Source organism: Euleptes europaea, chromosome 4 (genome assembly GCF_029931775.1).
Source record: "Euleptes europaea isolate rEulEur1 chromosome 4, rEulEur1.hap1, whole genome shotgun sequence".
NCBI classification, from domain to species: domain Eukaryota; kingdom Metazoa; phylum Chordata; class Lepidosauria; order Squamata; family Sphaerodactylidae; genus Euleptes; species Euleptes europaea.
In genome coordinates, this window is record NC_079315.1 from 85,775,416 (window position 1) to 85,800,964 (window position 25,549).

Below are 25,549 nucleotides of genomic sequence, written 5' to 3' on the forward strand. Positions count from 1 at the left end.
GATATACGAGGAATCCTGAAGGGGTCTACTCAGCAGTAAGTCCCATTTTATTCAATGGGAAATGTATTTGGGACTGCAATCTTAGTTGCAAGCAGCAGAAGGGCAAGTGCAGGGATATGTTTCAAGCACAGGCCAGCTTGAAACCATACAGAGTGGGAACGGACCACTCCCAACTACAGAAGATGGGTAGAGTAGAATAAACATAAAACTTGATCAATGAAGATGTCATGTGAAACATGAGAAGCAGAACTAATTAACATATGCAAAGGTTGGGTCCTGCTGAGCCAGTGGTTCCCAAAGTGGGCAGTACCACCCCCTGGGGGGCGGTGGGATTACCTAGGGGGGCACTAAGAGGCAAGGGGGCACCAGGGAGCGCTAGAGGCAGGGCCCTTCAACTGTGTTGTTCACTAATTTTCAACAGATCGAGCTATGGCACCATGCTGGCAAAGTTGGTGGGAACTATCAGAATTTTATTCCAGACTTTGAAGAACTGGTACCACTGGATCAAGTTCATCAGTTTTGTTGAATAAATTTCAACTAAAAAGTTTTAATTTGACTTTGAATAAATGTGCAATTAATTGATACTGTTTTGAAATTTTATTGTTATTATCCTCTTTAGTGCATCATGCAAACCCCTATTTTGAATAATGCTTTTTATAGGGTAGGGTAGGGGGCGCTGGGGTTGAGTTTGTGGAACCAAGAGGGCGGTGGCCCAAAAAGTTTGGGAACCACTGTGCTGAGCTATTAGATCCTGTAGTGAATGAGGAAACCCAAGACTTTGTTCAAGCCTGGGGCAGAGGACTGAATCTCTTGATGAATCTTAGTTTAGCACTTTCTAGCTACATCTGGATGGCTCAGGCTAGCCTGATCTCGTCAGATCTCAGAAGCTAAGCAGGGTCAGCCCTGGTTAGTATTTGGATGGGAGACCACCAAGGAAGTCCAGGGTTGCTATACAGAGGAAGGCACTGGCAAACCACCTCTGTTAGTCTCTTGCCTTGGAAACCTCATAAGGGATCGCCATAAGTCGGCTGCGACTTGAAGGCACTTTACACACACACAGCAACATCTGAAGATCCAGATGCCACTCAAAGTAGGGAGGTAAAGGATAAGCAACTTAGTGCAAAGGTAATACTTAAAGGAAACTCACGGGGAAATCAGAGGCAAGGATGGGACGGGAGGTAGCATCTGCTCATTGTAGGATTTGGGACTATGAATGCAAGCATGTGAAGTAAGGTGGCTGTGACGTGACAGCACTTTCCACCACCAAGGGAAATAAAGATATGCTGCGCAGAGTGCCATTTTTCTAGGGTGACAAGATACCTATGATCTGCACTGTGCAGATTTGGTCAGGTTAGGGGGATAGTTGGCATCTGGCTTCTTTTTAATTTTTACTATTTGCATCATATATAGAGAGAGAGATTTTGAAGGTAACTCACATTTTCAGGAACAAAATTGTTACAGGGGGGAAAAAGTCCTGTCCAGTTAATATTCCAGTAGTGTATAAAGTCAATTTACGAGGAAAGGCATTCTCCCCAATCTTGTACGAACCTTGAAATGTATCTATTTCTGCCACGGCCAGTACTTTATGGAGACGTTCTTGATGTACTGGGATGGAATCTTTCCAACCTCTGGGCCACCTTGTTCATGCAGCAATTATCAAATGCATTGTTAACTGCTTTATAGCAAGTTGACAATCAGCTCCCAAATAACTGAGTAGAACCAGTAGGGGATCAAGAGGTATCTGGAAGCTGGTTACAGCTGCTGGCCTCTTACACATCAAACCTGGCCAGTGCTCAACTGGCCCACTCCCCTTCCCTTGGATGAAAACCTCAGGCAGCGACCTGACAAGAAACATATGGCAGCTCCATCCAAATGTTTCCTATCCAAAGCAGGCCCGGTGCTTCTCTTGGGCTTTTGGCTTGAGCCTGCTGAAAGGACACCCCGAGGGATTGGGGCAGTGAAAAGAAAACCCAGTTCGTTTCTTAGAGGGAGGCTGGTTTAGAGAAAGGTTATCCCTAACAGTCAGCTTTTGAAGCCTACCCCCTACAGTGTTGCAGGACCCTCCCTGTCTCCTTCATGCTTGAGACCACAAGCGGGGATGTTAGCTACTAAGGAAACCAGCCCACCTTCTTCCTTTTCTGGCAGACCGGCCTGAAAACTGGCAAAGGTCACAAAGACGCATCAGAATAAGAGTTGTTTTTTTATACGCCGACTTTCTCTCCCACTTAAGGAAGAATCAAACAGTCTTACAATCACCTTCCCTTCCCCTCCCCACAACAGACACCCTGTGAGGTAGGTGAGGCTGAGAGAGTGTGACTAGCCCAGGGTCACCCAGCTGGCTTCGTGTGTAGGAGTGGGGAATCAAACCCAGTTCACCAGATTAGCCTCCGCCGCTCATGTGGAGGAGTGGGGAAATCAAACCCAGAGCCAGCATGGTGTAGTGGTTAAGAGCGGTGGACTCTGATCTGGAGAACCGGGTTTGATCCCCCACTCCTCCACATGAGCGGCGGAGGCTAATCTGGTGAACTGGATTTGTTTCCCCACTCCTATACATGAAGCCAGCTGGGTGACCCTGGGCTAGTCCCACTCTCTCAGCGCCCCCTACCTCACAGGGTGTCTGTTGTGGGGAGGGGACGGGAAGGTGCTTGTACGCCAGTTTGACGCTTCCTTAAGTCGTAGAGAAAGTCGGCATATCAAAACCAACTCTTTCTTCTCCAGATTTGGAGCCCACCGATCCAAACCACCCTCTTAGCCACTACACCACGCTGGCTCCCAGCACTGCCCGCCCCGCAACCAAAGCTTCCCCCACGCTGGTTTGGTTCCTTGTCCTTTTCCACCTTGGCACCCTTCACCCTAACCAGTGGTTTGAAAAGCCATAGGCCCACAGTGGGCCTGAATCTTCCCGAAGTGCCTTGGGGTGACTCCCGCCTGCTCCCCTCTCCGCCTTCTACCCCCACCCCAAACCACCCCACCCTGCTCCCTCCCCGCTTGCAGCAGGCCGAGCCTTCCACATGACACACCACAGAGGACAAAGGGTGAAAATGCATGGTCGCTTTAGCCTCCTTTCTTCCCTATTCCAGCCAGGATTCAGCCAGGATCGAACGCACATTCGTGCGTTCTCAAATTCTCAAAACTCAAAAATAAGCCTCCATGGAGTGTTGAGAATTTGGATGGGGAAAATGTGCATCCAGAGAGCGGCAAACCCAAGGCAAAACCTCCCGTGCATAAATGACCAGACAAGGAGACGCGACTCCTCTCCTTCCCTCCACGAGCCAAGGATGGGCAAGAGAAGCAGGCCTCCCGTTCCCGGTGGGAGCGTTATCTTGCCCGTCACTCACTGGAGGCCAAACGAGGCTTTGAAGAAGATCCGGACCCTTTCCTTGGCCACAGAAGGGGGGGGGAATCATTCGTTGCTTTCATTTTTAAGAGTGAAAGGTTCTTGAGGATTCGGGACCTTAGCTTGAAACTACCTAAAACTACATGCCGTTTATGCATGGGAGGGTTTTTGCCTTGGATTTGCCACTCCCTAGATGCACATTTTCCCCATCTCAATTCTCCAAACTCTGCATGGGGGGCTTACTGTTGAATTCTGAGAATTTGGATGGGGGGAAATGTGCAACTGTGTGTGTGTTAAGTGCCGTCAAGTCGCTTCCGACTCATGGCGACCCTATGAATGAAAGTCCTCCAAAATGTCCTATCTTTGACAGCCTTGCTCAGATCTTGCAAATTGAGGGCTGTGGCTTCCTTTATTGAGTCCATCCATCTCTTGTTGGGTCTTCCTCTTTTTCCTGCTGCCCTCAACTTTTCCTAGCATGACTGTCTTTTCCAGTGACTCTAGTCGTCTCATGACATGACCAAAATACGACACACACAAGAATGTGCAACTAGAGAACGGCAAATCCAAGGCAAAACCCTCCCGTGCATAAATGGCCTAAGTAAGGGCTTCTGTTTCCTTGGGGGGGGGGGGAGTTTCCAAGTAAGGCAGAAAGAAAACTAGTGGAGCAGCAGACAACATGCAAGACAGCCGGAAAGCCACGCCGTCTCCTTTGGAAGTCCCGAGCCTAAATCTGAAGGTGCGGGAAAGGCCCTTTGCCTGTCGGCAGAGGTCGTCTCACACATGCACGAATGGAATTAGAGGTGGGATTCGAGCCCCCGCCCATTAGAGGTGGCTGTCCCGTTTTCTCACCTACGGCAGCTGCCCCCTTGGCTTTGCAGGGGATGGAGAACATACACGCGCGAGCAATCGATGCTGCTTGACTATTGGTTTCGCGGGTTCCAGACGAAGTCTAGCCATTCAAACCAACAAAAAACTCCTCTAAGTACATAAGTAAAACGGACAGACGGAGCGTTTGTCAAAACGCAAAAAAAAAAAAAACACCGCGTTTTAAAAGACGGGGCCGATTCCGTACAATAAATTGCACCCCATTCAACTCCCAATACACAGACAAGACGTTACTAAAGGGAAAGAAAGCTAGAACGCCGGCGGTGGGAGTGGAGGAAAGAAGAGGGAAAGTAGCTCAGGATGAAAGGGAACAGTAAAAAGCCCTAAACATCCAGGAAGGCGATCATTTGGTCTTGATATCATTATGATCATTTGGTTTATTAGCGTGATACCAAAAACTTCGTCGTGCTAAAAAAAAAAAAAGAAGAAGAAGAAGCGATCCTCACTTCCCCAGGGGGAAGTTGACCCGAACGTTTTCTCCCCCTTTCCCCTCTCGTGATATTCTCGTTGCGGCCGGCAGGGGGAGCCGAGGGTCTATCCCAAGCCGCCGGGCTCCTGGACGGGAGTTCCCACTCGGGGCGAGAAGCGCTCGGGCGCGTCGCTTCCCCCTAGCGGCAGCGGAGCAGCGCCGGGCAGGAGCCGGCGAGGGGTCTGCCCCAGCAGGCAGCGACCGGCTCCTCTCTCCGGCCGCCCGTTGGTTTCCTAGCAGGGAAGGCGCGAGGAAGGGCTTCCTTTCTTTCCCCTGCCGCCAACTTCTTTTCGGGTCGCGCAGAACAGAGGCTGCCCGAAGGGGAGGAGGACCGGGGCGCGTTTGGGAAGCGACCCCGCTCTTTCTGTTGTCCTCCCGGGGCCCTCGATGCCCGGGAGGTTTCGCCTTGGGTTTGCCACTCTCTAAATGCACAACTCCCCCATCCGATTTCTCCAAACTCTGCATTGAGTTAGGAGGATCTGGATGGGGAAGACGTGCATCTAGAGAGAGGCAATTCCAAGACCTCCCGTGCATAAACGGCCCCGGACTTTTCCATCCCTGTTCCGTTTTGGGGTTTTTTGTTTTTTTAAGCCCACTTTTTTAATGCTATCCTACTTTTCTGTTGTCAACTTGGGGGGGGGAGTTGGGGGAGGGGCTGAAAGAGAACAGCTGGGGAGGGAAGCGACTCCTTGGAAGAGATGAGGATGACACAGACTTTTCCTGCAGCGGCGAAATCCTGACCCGCACACACACCCCCGGCCGCCCCACCCCGGTGACCTCTTCCGATCCCGCCAGCGGGGCTGGCTCCGGGAAGTTTCGCAGCGCTCCGGCTGCGCGCTTCGTGCAGAGGGGGAAGCCTCGAAGCGGAGCTGCCCTGGCGGGCAGCAACTTCCTCGCAACTTATGCACGGGAGGTTTGGCCTTGGCTTCGCCACTCTCTCGATGCACATTGCCCCCATCCGAGTGGGCAAAACTCAACGATAAGCCCCCCGTGCAGAGTTTTGAGACTTCGGATGGGGGAAATGGGCATCGAGGGAGCAGCAAATGCAAGGCAAAACCCCTCCCATTTCAGAAAGGGCTAAAGAGACAAGTCTCGGGGACGAGGGGTAGCAAACCCTCCCCCAGCGTCGGCGGTATGTCGAAGCCGACAAAATCACGCTCTTGCAACCAACATCGCCCCCCCCCCACCACACCCACCCCACTTTTTCCATGTTGCGCTCGCGTCTGCCCTGCCAAGTGTTACTCAGCTCTGGAAGGAGAGCGCTCTCTCCCCCCCAACCCCGGGACGGGGCATTGTGCAATCTGGATCAGTAGGTCAGTTTTTTTTCGGGGGGGGGGGTGTGAGAGAGAGAATCACAAGGGGTTTCCCGACTCCTTGCAAAGAGTGCATGTCTGAAATCTGGGTTGGAGACGATAGATAGATAGATGATAATAGATAGGTGATAGATAGATGATAGATAGATAGATATCAGCAAGATAGATATCAGCACTAACCATTCTACAGCACTTTCAACCCGTCTCGAAAGTTGAACCAGAGAACCCTTTCCAAGGAGAAACTGGATTTCGCTCCCAAACGCCTCTGCTTTTATGACCCTCTTTTTGCAAAATGGGCCAATTTCCTCCCGAGTCAAAGCCCTCGTGCCTCCCTCCCTGGTAAAACGGCGGGGGGTGGGGGAGAGCGGCGGCTGTAGGCGTGCAAGACGCAGCGTGGGACATGTCCCCCGAGACCAGTTAAAGCCGGCTGCGGGTGCACTGGGAACGGGGCGGGGGGGGGGAGGCGTTTGGCTCGGCTGACCCGTGCGCTCTTTTGCCCAGCTCGCCGGCCGGAGGGGTTTGTGTGTGTGTGTGTGGGGGGACCCTTCTGCTTTTGCAATGCATTTCAGCGGAGATCCCCTGAGATCCCCCCCCGCCCCCCAAGCGGAGGAAGATCGGCTGTCCAGGAATCCGCAGCGCCATCTCGCCCGGGAGGGAAGCGCTCGGCGGCCCCGCGCAGCCCATCCCGCCGGCCGGCCCGCCCGCCCGGGCCTCCCTCCGTCCCTCCCGCGCCGCTTTGTGCCGTCCAGCCGGTGCGAAGCGCCGCTCCCGGCCATTAACCCTTTGAGGGCCGCCCGGCTCCCCCCTCTACCTTGCCTCCCATTCAGTCCCTCCGGCCACACACACTCCCTCCATTCTTCCCACTCTTCTTTGTTCTCGCCCCCCTTCCTCCTCCTCTGCCTCCCAGGTTTTGCAACTCCCACCCCAAAATCTTTTGCCTTTCTCAAGTGGATCGATTTCGGGGGAAAAAGAAAAGACATAAAAACCCGAAGGCGTCTTGGGGAGGGGGGGGGAGAAGCAGCGTTTCTTCCTCCCCCTCCCCCCCAGGTTCTCCAAACTCTTTGTCTTCCAGGTAAAGCCCCCTACCAGCGATCCTAGGTGAGCGCCCCCCCCCCAAGCAGACGCATGCAGACGCATAAAGAAAAGGGCACGGTTACCTTCCCACGCAGTTGAGCGCAGAGACTGCAACAAGAAACGGGGTCGGGGGTGGAAGGGGGGGAGGATCCGAGCCCAGCCTGCTGCTAATCCAGAGGGAGCCGCGTGAAAGTCTGGCTCGCCGGCCCGGGGCTGGGCTGGGCTGGGCTGGGGGGGCTGCCGTCCGGTCCTGGCGGCGAACACCTGATCCCGGGCTGCGGAGAGGGGCGGCAGCTGCGAGCAGCACCCAGCCCGCTTCGCCTGCGAGTTCACACGCCGGCTCCACCACCCATCATTATTATATCGTTGTACCGTCAGCGCTCCAGAGGAGGGGCCCTGCCCTGCCTCTGCGAGAGGAGGGCTCATGTGCGCGCCCAGGATGGCCCCGGCCAGCCGGGGGAGCCTCTGCCGACCGCCGCCCCCCACCCCACCCTCGCGACTTCCCGGGACGGAAGAGGGAGGGGAGCTCTTGGCATTGTTAGCCAGGATGGCTGGGGGGGAGCGGGGGTCTTGCGCGGAGCCCCTCCACGGAAGGAACGGCTACCAAAGGCCTCCCCCACTCATTGCCCCCTTGGGATCTCTGGGGCTGGACCCCCAGCCACAGATTACCAGGGGAATGTGTGTGTGTGTGTGTGTGAAGTGCCGTCAAGTCGCAGCCGACTTATGGCGATCCCTTTTGGGGTTTTTCATGGCAAGAGACGAACCGAGGTGGTTTGCCAGTGCCTTCCTCTGCACAGCAACCCTGGACTTCCTTGGGGGTCTCCCATCCAAAGACTAACCAGGGCTGGCCCTGCTTAGCTTCTGAGATCTGACCAGATCAGGCTCACCTGGGCCATCCGGGTCAGGGCACCAGGGGAATAGGGATCACAATTTGATTCTGGGTAGAAGCCTTCATTCCACCACCCTCCAACTCATAAGATTGAACGGCAACCCCTCATTAGTGTCAGGAAACATGGGCAGGGTAGAGTTGGCAAACCCACTGTACATCAAGTTTCATCCCTCTGAACTCCCCCCCCCCATAGTAGCCCATTTTCTTTCCCCTGGCACACAGCATTCAGTGAGAGTGTGTAGCACCCTTCACCTGCGTGGGCCCACCTGGGGTCTGCTTCTTGGTGTGATGACAATCTCATGATAGAATCAGGAGGGGATCAGTCTTGGGGTTTAAGAGTGTAAAACAGAGACTGAGAGCTAGTATGTAGAACAGCATTAAGCCAACAGACACATTTCTTTCCGTCACTCTGCTGACTTGACCATTGGCTTAGGTGATGGTCAGCAGTGGGCCCTAAGCTCAAGTTCAGTCAAGGAACAGCCAAGGAGGGGAAATTTGGTGACAGTGGGGAAAGGACTGAGCCTTGATGGCTAAATGGAGCCTCCATACTCAAAGGCAGTATACCGCTAAATGTCAGTTTCTAGTAGGGCCAAGAATAGGCTTTGCCCTCTGTGTTCCTACTGGTGGGCCTTTCAGGACATCTGGTGGGCACTGTGGGAAACAGGATGCTGCACTAGATGGACCATTCGTCTGATCCAGCAGAGCTTTTTCTACATTATGAATTAGCAGAGCAATCCTAGGCAGCTTGACTCCAGTCCAAACCCATTGACCCCAGTGGACAGACAGTAACTCTATATAACATTGTCCTATATAAGATATATATATATAATATCCCTATATATGATTGTATTAGACAAAGGACATTCTTGCAACAACAACAACAACAAAAACCCAAAAATGATTAAATCAGTATTAGAATTTCTGACATCTCTGCAGTGACATTGCATCTGTCTAGATTATGACTCTTCAAATAGTCAGCGTCAGATGTCTGACATCCCAACCAAGAGCCCAGGGTCCATTGTTCCAGCATCTCTGAGCCTCATATAGTCCACACTTCAGCTCATGCTGGCCTCTCCCATGACAGAGAAGGGTGCAGGGTCAGTGTGACCATGGACATGCGAGGTCCTTATGGCCCAGTACTGTCTACCCTGATTGACACTAATTCACCTGATATTTCTCAGTCCTAATAACCTGCATTTATTAACTGGTGACTGGAGCGGGTCAAAACGGCATGTGTTGCTCCACTTAGCTATAGTCGTGTCCCCCCCCCCCGCACACACACACACACACACTTGCCATAAAGCAGGACGTGGGAGCAGGGAACAAGGCTCTGAACTGAGAATAAAGGTAGAAGAAGAGTTGGTTTTTATATGCCCACTTTCTCTACCAGCTTACAATCACCTTCCCTTCCCCTCCCCACTACAGACACCCTGTGAGGTAAGTGGGGTTGAGAGAGCTTTTAATAGAACTGTTACTAGCCCAAGGTCACCCAGCTGGCTTCGTGTGTAGGAGTGGGGAAACAAATCCAGTTCACCAGATTAGCCTCCACCGCTCATGTGAAGGAGTGGGGAATCACTCCTGGGGTTACAACCATCCAGCTCTCCCAGAAATATTTGTAGAACAGGCCTAGATCTGGTCCATGCAGCCAAAGGGCTTTGTGCAATGCACATCAGGGAATCTGCTCATGAGGCCTTTCTCCAAACATAGTCTGTTGACATGGAGAACCCTAGCGTGTCAATGAAGACCTCATCATATGTATAGGGGCAATTGTTTCACTCTTAGTTTAGAGTCATTTCGTAACCAACATTACTGGCATTTGCTCACACAGCCACACAAAACATAGATAACCTAGAAACCACGTCCTGTGCAGGGCCCATCAGGGACCATTTTAGAGTCCTAAATAAACATTTAACTGACCAATGAATGAAAGAGTTGCCGAGCCTCCCCTACAAGCCACTCAAAAGAGACAACAACAATAACAAAAGAGAAACGCCACCAATCGTTTTTCAGCTTAAATGGACTTTTAAAGAAACGTGCACTTGTAATTATTAACTTCATCCCTTTCTCTGCCAGCATCGTAGATGAGCCAACATTCACAGTTTCTCCAGCCAAGGGTGTTTCCCTCAGAGGTTTAGCTATGTCCTTTAACACCAGGGTTCTTACAGTCTGTGGTGGTACAAACACTTGATAGCTGAGGAACAAGTTCCAAGAAGTGTTCAACCCTTCATGGACGCCTTTTCAGTCACCAGGCAGAGTGAGGCCCAGCTCTCCTCAGGTGACCTGATCATCTCATACCAGGTTGTCTAACAGTCCTGCCAATAGCTGGAAGTGTTTCCCCCCCCCCACCTTCGGTGATGTCTCACCCCTTTCTTGTTGGTCTTCAAGCACACCCTCCTCGCTCCTTTTCCCACTGATTCATCAGGTCTTGTACTCAGATTGGGTTTTGTTTGTCTTGTCTTAAGTACACTTTGAGAAAGTCACACTCTCATCTTCTTAGCCTTGGGAGGTATGGTACAGCAAAGGTTAAGCATTGCTTCAAGCCAGTAGATTCCCCATTCTCAGGTTACTGGAAGGTCTTCTAGGGTCTGGTTATGGGAATGGAATGGCTGGAGGTCCCCTAGGATAGCTCCAGATGCTGATGCGGTAACAGAACCGAGAGTCCATGTTGCAGGGCAGGACCGCGGGTGCCAACATTGCTTCTTTCTGGGACGCAGGGATGCTGCCATGGCAATAACCACAGTGCTGCCCCTTCCCACGTGATCTAAAGATTTTAATATGACAAGAATGGAGTGAGAAGCAGGCCGGAGCGGGGGGGGGGGAAGCATCAACCATGCTGCTCCTCCCACAACAAAACAAAATGACAACAAACCTCTGACCCTAAGCTTTTATGGTGACTGGTTACATTACCGGAATTCTCACTGGGGCCTCATAAGAAAGGGTCTCTTTTAGTGCTTCCATGTGTAGATCTGCACTAAATTATTATAAGGGGGGGAAAGTTAACGTCTGATTCTACTTTCGATGGTTACTGCCATGCTGCTGGAATTTCTTCCTATTTCAAATACTCTCGATCTCCCGTGCGCACTTTGTGCTAAGAGCAGGTCACATTTCAAGAGAACAAATGTGAATCCCAGATCAGTCCATGCTATCCTGTTAAGCCTTGGGCTCCAAGGATGCTTTTATGCTCCAAGGATGCTCAAAGGATGCCCAGATAACATGATTCCAAAAAAGCAGCAGCACGCTGTGGTGCGATGTGTCGGTCTTCTGCTGACAGTTTGTGTGTCCAGCTGAGCAGACAGTATGGCTTGTAAAGACTGGAAGCATGTCTGATGGTCACAATCGCAGAGACTGCTTATCATTCGGGTAACATTGAATACGCATGAACAAGAGCAAAATTGAAGTTTGCTGCCACTATAAGCCTGCTAAAGCCTTTTGTTTTAACTCAGGTAGATAGGAGGTCTTGAGGATTCGAAAGCTAAGAGGGAAACTGCCAGGTTGTCTTGTACACCTCTCTAATTTAACTCACGTGGCTTTCAGACTACTCCTTATTTTCCCTCAGTGTTACACCAAATGAAACTTGTTTTTCTTTTAAGGAGCCATTCTGAGCTTAAAAGCTTGCCACATCAGCTGTGGCCACAAGAAGGGGTGGCTGTCCCACGTCCCCTCCAACTACGTAGCAAGCTCACATTACATTGACTCTCCCCTCTCCAACCACCTCTCAGAAGCCACTCTAGGTGGGGCCATCATGCTGGGGGTGTTTGTGTCATCAGAGGCTCCAGGCAGCAGGATTCTTTTCAGAAAGCACCACGTGGTTCCTGGTTGTCTGTTTCAACCCCAAATGAATGAAAAGCTCTTCCAGGCGACTTCATTCATCCCAGGCTTGATGTGGCAACAGCAGCTGCGGTGTGGTGAATCACAGGCTCTGCTTCTCTTGTTGTGTTTCTGTTATATGAGGTTGTTGCTTTTTTTTTTTTAAGCGTCTCCCATATCTTTTGGGGAACAAAGTGCTTGCATATAGTCTTCCTACATGAAAACTTGCAGAAAGCAATGATGCTCGTGAGTGCTCTTCCAAGCTGTGTTGCTTCATTCCTTGGCAACAGTGTGTTCGACAACGAACCTGACTGCTGACATTGTCCATTTTCTCTTGCATCGAGCACCCCCACACACTCATGCTGATGCTTGCAGTTCGACATGAGCAACGCCTGAGTGTGCCAGCACCTTCACAGCTGGAAGCCTTCTCCTCGCATAGGTGCTCAGCTGGTTGTCACTGTGGACGCATGCTCTGAACTTACTGGATGGCTGGGGCTGATGGGAATTGTCATTTTTGCAGCCTTCCAATCAAACCCTGTAGGTTGTGAAAGCTTCTGGTAATCATTTCCAGCAGAAATTCATGGCGGAGAAGACTTAGAAGACTACTTTACTGCAGTGGCCAAAAAAAGGTATTTTACCAGCTTCATTTAGCCCAGATGGCCCCATACCTTGATTCAGCTGATCACAGCACTACTTTTCGTGCTCGCTTATACTTATTATTTGACAACTCCTTGTCTTTCTAGAGCCTTCTGTTTAGCTAGACTAAATGCAAACCCCTCTATGGTCACGCAAGGCAGAATTTTGTATATACCATACCCAGGCAGGACCTGTCCTTGCTCTTCTGGCTCTATTGATTCATTAGATCATGCCCTTTTGGAATGCAGCTTTTATGAGGAACTTAGATCACATTATATCTTTCCCCTTTTAACATATAAATCGAATGCTTTTGTGTCTGACATAGTGGCTTTTTTTATTAAGTGACAGGGATGTCAAGGCTACATTGTCAGTGGCAAGATTTATTTCAGTCCTTATATCCCTCAACAATTAGATCTAAAATAACACTGCTCAAGATCAATGGATCAAGGAGCTTCTAAGGGATAAAGGAAAGGATTCAGCTGATCTGGCCACTTGGATCCATGCCACGGTTACCTTGAGGTGAGACTATTGCAATGCTCTCTACTGTCAAAGACAGCATGGAAACTCCAGCTGGTGCACAATGCCAGAACCCAGTTACAATCAGGTACCAAGCAGAACACGCAGGTCATACCCATTCTGCAAACACTCCATTGGTTAACAATCAGTTAATGAATTCAATTCGAGGTTCTGTTTGTCACTTACAAAGCCCTGAATAGCCTTGCCTATAGGAATGCCACCCCCACTATGCTCTGCTACAACAGCCTTACACCGTCTGGTCACAAAATCGGAATCTATTCAAAATCATTTTATAAAGAGAATTCTAGCTTTACCCAAAGGCACCCCTGCAGCCTTGATGCGAACAGAACTCGGTTGACCCTCAGTTTGGGCCTGTGTGTTTGTAGCCTTGTTAAGATTTTAGAGAAAGCAAAACAGTGGCACCACCAGTTTACACTGCAGGCAATGTTTTAAAATGCAAAATGATGCTGCCCAGTTAGCCTGCTATAACAACATCCTGCATTGCTACTCCATATCGGATGACACCCAGCATGTCCCCATGGCAAGTACCAACATTTGTGTTTAAGTGTGATGCTGCATCAGACAGGCAATTAATCTCCCAGTCTCCCCATGGTTTAAATAAATTAAAAGGGATCATGCCAGAGCTTCATATCTGGTCAGTATCCCCTTGCACAATCTCAGAATAGCTTTCCCCTCAATTCGGTTTCAAACCATGCCAATGGCTTTCCTAGCTGGACGTTACTCCCAAACACCATGGGCCTCTCATCTAGGCATATGTGGAGCCGCAGTTCTAGAGGACCTAATGCATTATATTCTATTCTGTCCTCTTTATACATAGCCCAGAACCAAATTTCTTACAGGTCTCCTAAATGACCTAAATCTCTTTTCAGATTCTGAGAAGCTGCTCTTTCTCCTCTCAAACGCTGATCCAGTTGTCTCCTATAAAGTGTCACTCTTGGCCTTAGCAACCCAAAAAAATTGTGTTAAAGCTGTACTTAATCAGGGCATTTAATGACTAGCATTTTTTGGTCAAACTATTTTAATGTTATTATTTATGACTAGGTTTTATATGACAGATTGTAATAGCCTTGGGCCGCAAACAATAAACTTTATTGTATCATACAACAAATTTAGTCATCCTAGGAAAGCCACCTAAAGGTGCCATCCCGAAAATGGGTGGGATCAGCAGTTGCCTGTTCATGCGCATTCTCAATAATGGCTCCCACCTTGTGGAACGGCTTGCCTGAGGAAGTCAGGAAGGTTCCCACGCTGCTATCATTCTACAGAATGCACAAAACAGTCATGTTCAAAAAGGCATAGTAGAATGGCCCATCCAAGGAAGGCACTATTATAATGGAATACGATTGTAATCCACAACAACAGTGATTGTAGGTATCACCTGCATTGTCTTATATCTTGTAATCCACTTTCTGTAATGCCTGTACTTTGCTTTAGATGGTTTACTGCTCGCATTGTTCCCTAATTTTGTAATCCTAGTCCTATTACATTGTTCATGGGTCGTTTTTATGCTGTCCGTCTACACTGTTGTTGCGTGGCTTCCATTATGGAGTTTATCCTGCAGTCCACCTCAAGTCTCAGTGAGAAAGTCAGAGTATAAGCAAAGTAAAATAAATCAATAAATAAGCATAAATAAAATACGACCATTCAGATAAAAAATAGGCCATTCAGAGTCTCTATTCTGTTTTAACCATGCCTCTCCAGAAGAGTAAGGTTTGTGGTTTAGAGACGGGGAAACTGGCAGGGAGGAGAACGGAGCGCCACTGTGTGTGCATGCCTTTTGCAAATTTCCTAGTGTTTGCTTGCTATCGTGCAAACATTTTTAATGCAAAAACGCAAGTGGTTTTTGTGTTGAGCATGGGGGTGCTCACATAGAAAGCAGTCCTGAGAAACGGCTAAGACTGAATATCAAGCAGATATTTGGTTCACAATTTTTTTCATTTCCAAGGATTTAGTTTTTTGTTTGTTTGTTTGTTTGTTTGTTTTCACTCTTGATTAAAAAAAAGGTCAGAGTAGCTTGCATGTGTTTTCCGTTCAGCCTCCCATCCAGAGGTTTTACAGGGCCAGACCTGTTTAGTTTCGGCCATAGAGGCCCGTCGTCATGTGCTTTCAAACGATTCCTTGAGCCAGTAACAATTGCAACCTTTTTTTTTTTTGCCTTCAGCTACATTACTCAGAAGTAAATTGTTTCAGAATTTTGAGCCAAAGTATACAATCAAAACCATCTCTATTTTTTTTAAAGAGAGCTAGATTTAATTCAGAGTTTTTAATTGTTAGCTTGTCTCAAAACAAGAACTGTCTAAGGAGGAGTCCATGTGCGTAAGCTGCTTTTACATAAGTGTCAATGAAATCTTGTCACATAGCCCACAGTCTGGTTCCATGACCTCTCGGAATGGCATGGCAAACAGCCCCTGTTCCCTTTTAAACAATGGCGATGTTTTGCTCACTATAGAGGAGTTAGAAGCACTCAAAGCCTCGGGCACTCAGAATCAGTGAGGTTGGACTGATTTCATAGATGAGACTACAGATGGACCTGGCAGCTGCCCTGGAGTGAATCTGACATGTTCAGAAACCCAGTCCAATGGTGTGTCTGTCTGTGTGGCTTCTGGCATTGCTTCTGGCATGCTTGGCTCCTTGTGCAGCCAGCAGAGGTGCTTTGGAACACACAGCGATAGGTGAACTCTTAGCCGAATCCTATGTATCACCTCTGCAACAACAGCAAAAAGATCCGGAGCCGACCTCCAAAAGGAGCAGAGTCAGAACTGCAATTAGAAAGCAACCAGGGAAATGGCAGTAGAGGACCTCTAAAGATCAGCATGAAAACTGAGTGGACACGTCTATGAAAAACAAATGTGGATTCATACAAGCACTTTGCCCCAATTATTTCAGTCTGCTCAGTCTTAAATTATGTATACATTTTGAAGGGGGTGGGCAGCAATACCCAAAAAATGATCCCAGCCAGGGCCAGCATCAAGTGTTGGGAAGACTGGGAATCTGCCATGGCACAAGGTCACCACTGACTAGAGATTTTTAGCTCATCTACTCCCACTAGGCACAGGAGATCATGCCAGGGGCCCTTATATGTTGCAGGCACCTCTGTGGGAGATCTCTCATTCACTGCTCTGAATGATGCCTGGGGAAAGAAGTGGAATAGGATTGTTTTATGCTCCTGTCAGTGCTGGCACATTCATGCTATGAACTTGGCCTCAGTACTCAAGATGCAGTTGATTTCTGCAAAGATTGGAAATCCAGTGAAGGTGGCTACTGCTTAAAATTCCTGTCATAGACTGCTCACAGTTGCCTTGTATATAAGAAAGATTAATTAAACTATAGTATGCCACAAAAGATCGAGCTGTTATTTCATATCAATTTGTGATATTCGATCATGTCCGTGATGTTCCACCCCCTTGGTTATTTATGACTCACTTTCTTGGCTTCTTCCTTCCCAGCAAAAACAGATTACCATGTAACTCCACCCCCCCACACAAAAAAACAGGACTTATCTTTACTCTTTCCTCACATCAGCTGCACTGTCTGTCAGTACTGACTCTTTCCTCTCATCAATTAGATTGTTTATGAACATGCCATGATACCACAGCGGCTCAGCTCATGCTTGATGCAGAGGTGGGCTTAGGGAGGGAGGCTCCTAAATAAGTTGGTGGCATTTTTTCATTCACTTGGTGGGCCTTGTATGAAAGATTTACATTGATAATAGGCCCATTTATACCATGCAGATTGGAACTTTCCATTTATGAGAATCTAATGTGTAGCTCAACCTTTATCTTTGTGATTCTGCATTTTAAACATTTCAGACTCAGTGGCTGGAGAAAAGCCAGCAAGAAGGGGAGGAGGATACTTGAATGGCAGCAGATTCTGAGGTGGGGAAATGGTTTTGACACTGAAACAAACAGCAGTTGCGTGAGATAATCAGATACACTTGTGTGTTATTCAGGGACATTTCATTGCTACTTAGGTTCTTGCAAACTGGATTTCTAGGTCAAGAATAATCTGATAATGTGACCCTGAATGTGAGTTTTGTGCAAGATTATAGTATTGATTAGGCTACATGGGGACTTGATGAAGCTGAAGAGCAAGTGTGATGGCTTCTCTGTAGTTTCTTCTTTCTTTCTTTAAGGTTATGTGGAGGACAAAGTGTACCTCATCACTGGCTCCCATTCAACTCACTGCTTTCCTGACAGATCTGAGATATGAGTCCCCATCCGTCAGACCTATCTGTCATAACTTGGCCCTATTCAATAAGTGTTTTTTTTAAAGCTTTGTAAATCGCTTTGTAGAAAAGCAACGCATAAATATATGGGTGCATGTGATCAAATACAGCTTAAGATATTGATCTATCTAGTCAAGAGAGAAAAACACACCTTAGAATTTCCTCAGTGTATTCAGAATTTGTTCCTCACCTAGTTCTAATATTCTGCAAACCCATCTATCTATATTCTTAGACCTGTGAGACCCCTCAAAAGTTTAGTGGAGGAATATTCCTCAGCCTTGTTAAAAACCAGTTTATACCACATACATGCCGATGAGTGGATGCAGTTTTCTCTGCATGAAAGGCACACCGTTAGGAAATAATTCCACACATGGAAGTGAAAGGGGAGCATTTGGCAGGGAAAAGGACTACTACACAATATAAAAAGACATTCACAAATGGAGAATAATCAAATACTTATTATGTATTTTTAATTAGATTATAATCAGATAAAATTATGGCATTACTGCAAACAATTTGCATGTGCTTGTTAAAGTAGGCTATTAGTACTACTATTACTACTACTACATGCCTTTTACTGACAGAAGCCAAGACTTGAAGGCTGGTGATACTGTTGTGGTTGCCTAGCAACAAACACAGGGGTATTTCGGTTCTTGTAGGTTATCCGGGCTGTGTGACCGTGGTCTTGGTATTTTCTTTCCTGACGTTTCGCCAGCAGCTGTGGCAGGCATCTTCAGAGGAGTGACACTGAAGGATCTCCTCTGAAGACGCCTGCCACAGCTGCTGGCGAAACGTCAGGAAAGAAAATACCAAGACCACAGTCACACAGCCTGGATACCTACAAGAACCAATGAACTCTGACCGTGAAAGCCTTCGACAATACAAGGGTATTTGTTTCTTAAAGCTACAGGTGCTGCTTCTATCATTTTGGATAGAATCCAATGGTGTTTTTTTTAAAAAAAAAATTCAGATTTTTCTTCATACTTGGGTCTTTTCAGGTTTGTATAAAGATCTGCCTTGTTTGTCCATAACCCCAATTTATAGAGTTAAGTATTCACAGATGAGGCCGCATTGTGAATTAGATATATTGAATATTGTTGTTCCTGCTGCTGGTGTTGTTGTTATGGGAGGGGAATTATTGGGACATGTTTGCCAGCATCAGGACCAGCCTAGGATATGGTATATTGTGCTTTAGGTTTTGCTTGTGTTTGTTTGTTTAAAATGCATTTTGATGATCTTTAAAGCTGTGTTTGGTCCCCACTGGCGAGAAAAGCGAGGGTGATAAATAAATAAATGAAATGGCTTGGAACTTATAGCATAATTCCCATTGCACTTCTCTCCAGCCACTGGACAGGTTTTCTTGTGCTCCTGCGCACATGTCCTCTGCCGCTAGCACTTCCCCTTGTGCTTTTTAAAAAGCATTGATCTTCCCCACAGAGAAGTGGTAGTGGTGTGCGAAGCCAGCACCACAGCAGAGGAAAGCATGTACGGTAGGTTGCCAGCTCTGGGTTGAGAAATACCTGGAGATTTTTAGGGCGGAGCCTGAGGAGGGTGGGGTTTGGGGAGGGGAGGGACCTCAATGCCATTGAGGTCAATTGCCGAAGTTTTCTCCAGGTGAATTGATCTCTATCGGCTGGAGATCAGTTGTAATAGCAGGAGATCTCCAGCTAGTACCTGGAGGTTGGCAACCCTACTGTGCGGTGGCTAGAGAGAAGCACAAGGAGAACAACACCATTGCTTTCAACTGAAGTGTCGGTGTGTCCCAAATCTCCCTTATTGTGAAACAAACTCGTTTCTGGCTGCCTAATTAATAATTTGTTCAAAGCAAGGCAGATAATTGGCCCAATCCATGTTTAGCTTGTCAACCACATAAAATGCCATCCTCCTGAAGGAAAACTGCATTTTCTTTCCTCGGTTCTTTCTGTCACATGCAAGCTAGAAACTGAAGAAGAAGAAGAGTTGGTTGTTATATGCCGACTTTCTCTCCCACTTAAGGAAGAATCAAACCAGCTTACAATCACCTTCCCCTCCCCACAACAGATGCCCTGTGAGGTAGGTGGGACTGAGAGAGCTGTGACTAGCCCAACCAAGGTCACCCAGCTGGCTTCATGTGGAGGAGTGGGGAATCAAACCCGGTTCTCCAGATCAGAGTCCACCGCTCCTAACCACCGCTCTTCACCACTGCACCACATCAAATGTTATAACTGTCTTCTTTTTTACTAGGTACCCTCAAAACGTCAAGAAAAAAAGAAAGGAGGCCGCTTTTTATTGCTTGCATGGGATGTTTGAGCAGAGAATAGACCCCCCCCCCCGAGGAAGCTTGTGCGAAACGTGTAGGGGTACTTCATTAAATTTTATTCTCTTGCACCAATCATTGCTTTCTACCCTCAAAGTGTCACCAATGCTAGGATCTAGCAGTATTTCACTGTGTTTTTAATCTATAATTGTTTAAAAGTAAGATTATTAATTGACTCTAAAATTACTTTTCAGCTGGCTGACAGGCCAACGAAATAAAGGCTGAGAAGAAATAAGGCGGGGGGGGGGTTCCTTAGTCAGTGCTTATTTACTTTATTTCCCTCCCAAACATTTCCAGACAGGGCCTGTTGCAGGGACCCTCTCCTTTCTCGGAGGCCCATCGGCTGCTGTGCCTGAGCACAATGTAGCGATTAAAGGGGGGAGCTTTCAGCCTTCGCTTTGCATTTCCTTGCATATGTTGGCTTAAGCCAACCCCTTAACCTTTATGCAACGTCGTTTTTTGTGTGTGCATTTATGAAGCCTCTCCCCCCACCACCACCACCCTCCTCCAGCTCCCCCTTCCCCTTGACTGTAGATCAAACACTTCCATGACATACGGGTAAAGTATTTGCCAAGAGAAAGGCTGTTCTCACGATGGGAAATTGCCGGCTCCTTCCCCTCCCTTGGTTCACATACCAACAATGTACAGCTCTTTCCCTAGCAGACCCTTTTTAGGGCAGGCAGGGAGGAGAAGGGGGATGAATGGGACTCATTTCCTATTGCCACCCTTAAAGTCTTGTTTTTACAAGGCGATCACCCAACCCCCCACCCACCCTAGTTTGACTAAGTAATAAGAAAGTCATCGGTAACCTCAGTCAAAGTGATGGGAGGGGGGGAGAGAAGTCAGGAAAAGGTATTCATTATCTTTACAGTTCTGTTAATAGTTAGTCTCAAGGGTCTATTCAAAATATCATTAACAATGGAGCTCAGCAGAGGTATAAATGTCAGAATATGACCAAGGTCAGGATCCTTTTATAGGCTTAAGCAGTTATTACTATTATTTCTTCGGTGCCTCTGTTATTCTCTGTTTTCTTATTTTGATTCTTGGTTGCACATTCCTGTGCCTCATTGGCCAAAATAGATGGGCATGGGGGTGGGGAGGACTTTTGCTTCTATCTACCTCTTGACATAAATTAAATATGCAGGCAATAGAGTTGCACTGCACTAAATGATTCACAAAGTTACTTGAAGAAATCATAAGGGACTGTGGTCTATATTACTGTGTTTAGCTTGCTGAAACTAGGATACTGCTATGTAGGGTTGCCAAGTCCCTCTTCACCACTGGTGGGAGGTTTTTGGGGCGGAGCCTGAGGAGGGCAGGCTTTGGAGAGGAAAGGGACTTCAATGCCATAGAGTCCAATTGCCAAAGCAACCATTTTCGCCAGGTGAGCTGATCTCTATCAGCTGGAGATCGGTTGTAACAGCAGGAGATCTCCAGCTAGTACCTGGAGGTTGGCAACCCTACTACTATGTGCTTTTTGCATCACTATGTCATGGTTAAGACTTATGCTGTGCTTCAGTTCTGTTTTTAGATTTCTGATTGGTTCTACAACCATAATTCCATTGTATTGTTTATTGACTACTCCACTGCGTCTATTACAGGGGTCAGGAAAACTCATTAGTCAAAAGAGCCAAATATCAACAGTACAACGATTGAGATTTCTTTTGAGAGCCAAATTTCTTAAACTTAAACTATATAGGTAGGTACACTGTTTATTAACTTAATAAACTTTAATTAAAGTTTTAAGTCTTAATTAAACTATAGGTACACTGAATAAAACTTGATATCATACTTAATAGTGATCTTATTTATTGATAAAAATTAAATTGTAAGTCCCTGCCATTTCCCCCTCCCCGTCCAGAGTCCTCGTCTGGAGGCCTGGCCTACCACCATAAAAGCCTATTGGTAGACCTGGCCTCCGGCTGAGTCCCATTGGGAGGCCAGGTCTACCCATTGGCTTTCTTAGCAGTAGACCTGGCCTCCGGAGGCCCATAGAAGCCAATTGGTAGACCTGGCCTCTGAAGGGGGACTTTTCCCCCTCCTCGGAGTCCAGGTCTACTGCCAAGAAAGCCAGTGGGTAGACATGGCCTCGCAATGGGACTCAGCCGGAGGCCAAGTCTACCAAAGGAAGCCCGCCCCGCCCAACAGCTGATAGGCGGGGGGGGCAGGAACCAATGAGCCGCCTGCCCAGCAATCGCGCTGCTAGAGGGGAGGGGAGGCTTTAGCCTCCCAACCATTGAGGGCAAGGGAAAGGGGGACCCGGCCATTCTCCACGGTGGGGGGGGAAAGACAGCACGCCCACTCGCCCGCTCTCTCTCTCTCTCTCAGGTGTGCCGGCTCCACAGTTCGGCTGCCGGGGCAAGCGGGCGCAAGAGCAGGGGCTCCGAACCAAGTTCGGAGAGCCGCACTCAATGGGCCAAAGAGCCGCATGCGGCTCTGGAGCCGCAGTTTTGAGACCCCTGGTCTATTATATTGACTCACTCTGTGTAGTCCGCTTTGAGTCCAACTGAGAAAGGTGGACTATACGTAACATAAATAAAATTTAAATAAATAAATAGCTTTTCCAGTCCCTTATTGATAAATGCCAGACTGAAGGCAAAACTATACATGATGCTGGAATTCTGTGACGGCAGCTCAAGACATGTAATTTGGCCCTAAGAAGTCATCAAGGGGTAGCCCAATACGGATCAGTCCCATAACTCTGGGAAAGGGAGGTTATCCCGGCCCAGTGCCCATACTGTTTCTCCAATCAAAATGGCTCTTTCCCTGGCTGCTTTAAGTCCTAGTTAAAGAGGAATGAAACAGACAGAGGTAAGCGTCCTTCTTTAGGGGGAAATGATGGCAAGAAAATTTAACTTCCCCCTTCCTCCAGGCACTGCTCCAGGTTCCCTCCCTCCATAGCTGGGTTTTAGGGCAGTCGGGGTGGCAGACAATCCTTAAGGCTGTTATAACACAAAAGGACAGTCTGAAATCTCATAGTGTTGAATTTTGGAGCCACAGGCTCAAGATGAACTGTTCTCACAAAAGACCATGTAGGAAGAGTCAATGCAAGCTTGTTCCTCCACAAATGACACGGGCACTCAAACTCTCATGCAGTAGAAACACGGAAGGAGAACCTCTGGTTCACCATACTGTTGCCACATCCATGACTCTATAATGAAGCAGGCCAGTTGAACACCACCCTGAAATCCTAAGGTCGAGGGTTAAATTGGTTTAGATGGCCAGCTGTGTTTGTATCACATTTATGGGAACACTGTACACTAGCTTACACCTAACTGCTTTGGTTTCACTGCTTAGGTGGCTGAACAGGATTGGTGTAAAGAACCAGACGTTAACAGTGTAATCCAGAAAGGAGTTACACTCTTCTAAACCCGTTGAGGTCAACGGGCCTAAAAAGGTATAGCTCTATTTAGGATTGCACCGTAAATACTCTACTCGGCGATACAAACTCTTGCATGGACATTTGTTATGAGGTAGAATTCCAGGCTTCTCCAGATTTTATATAGAACTTGACATGGAAAGCCTTCCCTGGTTTTCAGGAAGTTGACAATACAGGGCCAGATAATACATTTACTAGTATTGTGAAGCAGTTCCTGTTTGAACACCCCATATGGAACCCCAGTTCTACATATGAAATAATATGCTACTTACCGTAAGGACCAGGGAGTCAGATCTATTCCTGTGTTAGGTAGAAAATGACTGCCTGCTTTGCTCTTATAGAATCCGGTCTGCTTATTTAAAGAACAGACATATTGTAGTTTAGAGTAGGAGCCTTTAGAGGAGGGTTTAAAAGGTCACAAGCTACTTGTTTCCTTCTGCAGGCTGATCGGAATGAGAACACAGCACAGTCAAGTGAAGGAGAGAAACTTATCACTCACAAGGGTTCCCAGTCACAGTGAAGTACTGTGTTAATCCTTACCGTCTCAGACTTCCTCTGATAAATTTCACCCTGGGCTCATATTATTTTTGTTTTGATAGTACAGAGTCTGCACCATGAGAGTTGACGCAGGAGCAATACGGGACGATCAATTGTGGGTTTGTTCTTTCTCCTTTTACCTCATGCGACCAGACTTTTCATAATTTATGATATGATGGTACCGCAATTGTGCAAAGACGAAACTCCCCAAGCCTGGTTCCTCACTGATAGGGAGGCCCTTGAAATCAAGTCAAAGAGGATGTTAGTAATCTTTTCCCCGAGCCTCTTGCTTTTGCTCTGTGCTACAAGGCATGGAAACGTGATCCAATTTCATGCCGTTTGATGAAAAATTCACCATAATGGGCATTTCTCTTGTGCAGGCCTCATGGAAATTAAGGGGCCAGCATAAATGTGGATTGTGTAAGAGAACGTCACAGTAGATAGTGGCTACAGGCATTGAACTGATCTTGAGTGCCCCATGCCCAGGTAGGGTAGCCAGATCCCTCTTCACCACCAGTGGGAGGTTTTTGGGGTGGAGCCTGAGGAGGGCATGGTTTGGAAAGGGGAGAGACTTCAGTGCCAGAGTCCACTTGGCAAAGCGCCATTTTCTCCAGGGGAGCTGATCTCTGTCGCCTGTAACAGCAGGAGATCTCCAGCCACCACCTGGAGGTTGGCAACCCTATGCCCAGGTGTTTCTGTCTCTCACATCTCCAACCCTTGACTCCAGTTTCATTTCTTGTTCTTGATTTTTACATCTCCTTTTACAAATGATCTCAACAAAAAGCATGCCTTCTTAGAACTAAGCCCCATTCATTTCTCTTCTTTCAGACCTGCTTTTCCACTGAGAACCTCATTTGCTATCACTGAGAGCCCCCATCTAGAGCTGGATCTGTGTCTTGCACCTTCAGACCATTCTGTGACGTTAATAAATCTTAGGAGCAAACTAGTCGTGATGTGGGAGATCCTTCATTAGGATTTCCCACAGGAGATCCTTGCCTACTTAGCCACCTGGCACAGCTACTATGGAAGCTGGGGAAGTGCAGTTGGGACATATATACCTTTTCTCCCCTCCTGTTTGCCAAAACTAAACCAGCACACCAAATCTGTAATTAGCTGTGGGGATGGTGGTGGTGATGGAAGAAGAAACAGATTGTTCTCTTATTAGGGATTAAGTAGCTTATGAAGACAAGAAAGACTGGTGAAAATATCCTGTCATCCATCATCACTTCCCCAATTCCCTAAGCAGCAGTGTAAGCTGTTTATTGCTTCGTTTTTTAAAAAAAAACCAAACCATGGGATTCTATTCACAGATCTCCCATGTTATTAAGGTTGACGCTCCTGTTTGTGAAATACCTGGAGAGTTTGGGGGTGGAGCCGGAGAAGGGCAAGGTTTGGAGCGGGACTTTCATAGGGAATAATTCCATAGAGTCCACCTTCCAAAGCAGCCATTTTCTTCAGGTTAACTGAGGTCAGTTGTAATACCAGGAGATCTCCAGCCACCACCTGGAGGTTGTGAAATCGAAAAATTGAGCACTTATGGCAGTGATGGCGAACCTTTCAGAGACTGAGTGCCCAAACTGCAACCCAAAACCCACTTATTTATCACCGAGTGCCAGTGTGGCAATTTAACCTGAATACCACCCCCAGAGGGGGCCCAGAGGGAGAGGCTAGGGTTGCCAAGTTCCTCTTTGTCATTAGTGGGAGGTTTTTGGGGTGGTGCCTGAGAAGGGCAGGGTTTGGGGAAGGACTTCAGTGCCATAGAGTCCAATTGCCAAAGTGGCATTTTTTTCCAGAGGAACTGATCTCTATTGGTTGGAGATCACTTGTAATAGCAGGAGATCTCCAGCTAGTACCTGGAGATTGGCAACTAGTTGCTTAGTGTTTTCTCTCTACATATCAAGACAAATGGAAAGGTGTTTGGAGGATGGCTTGTGGGCATTCCAAAGGTGGAAAAGGACTGCACGCCCCTCCGCCCGCACTGACCCAGAGGGCGCCGAAGAAGCCGCTGGAGGGAAAGAAGGAAGGAAGGAAAGAAGGAAAGGGAGGGAGAAAGGGAAGGGAGGGGGAAAGGGAAGGGAGGGAGGGAGAGAAAGAAAGAAAAAGAGAGAGAAAGGGAGAAAGAAATGGAGCGAGGGAGAGAAAGAAAAGTAGGGAAAGAAAAGGAC

At 47.8% G+C, this 25,549-nt stretch overlaps 1 protein-coding gene across 1 annotated transcript in view; it reads right to left on the reverse strand.

Annotated features, from left to right (window-relative positions):
* Nucleotides 1-6,842, reverse strand: part of VCAN (versican) — a 166,061-nt gene extending 159,219 nt beyond the window's left edge. Inside the window, exon 1 of the mRNA XM_056847925.1 lies at nt 6,816-6,842. Coding sequence (XP_056703903.1) covers nt 6,816-6,827 — 12 coding nt within the window. The 5' untranslated portion in view covers nt 6,828-6,842. The remainder of the gene's footprint in view (nt 1-6,815) is intronic.
* Nucleotides 6,843-25,549: the final 18,707 nt, after the last annotated feature.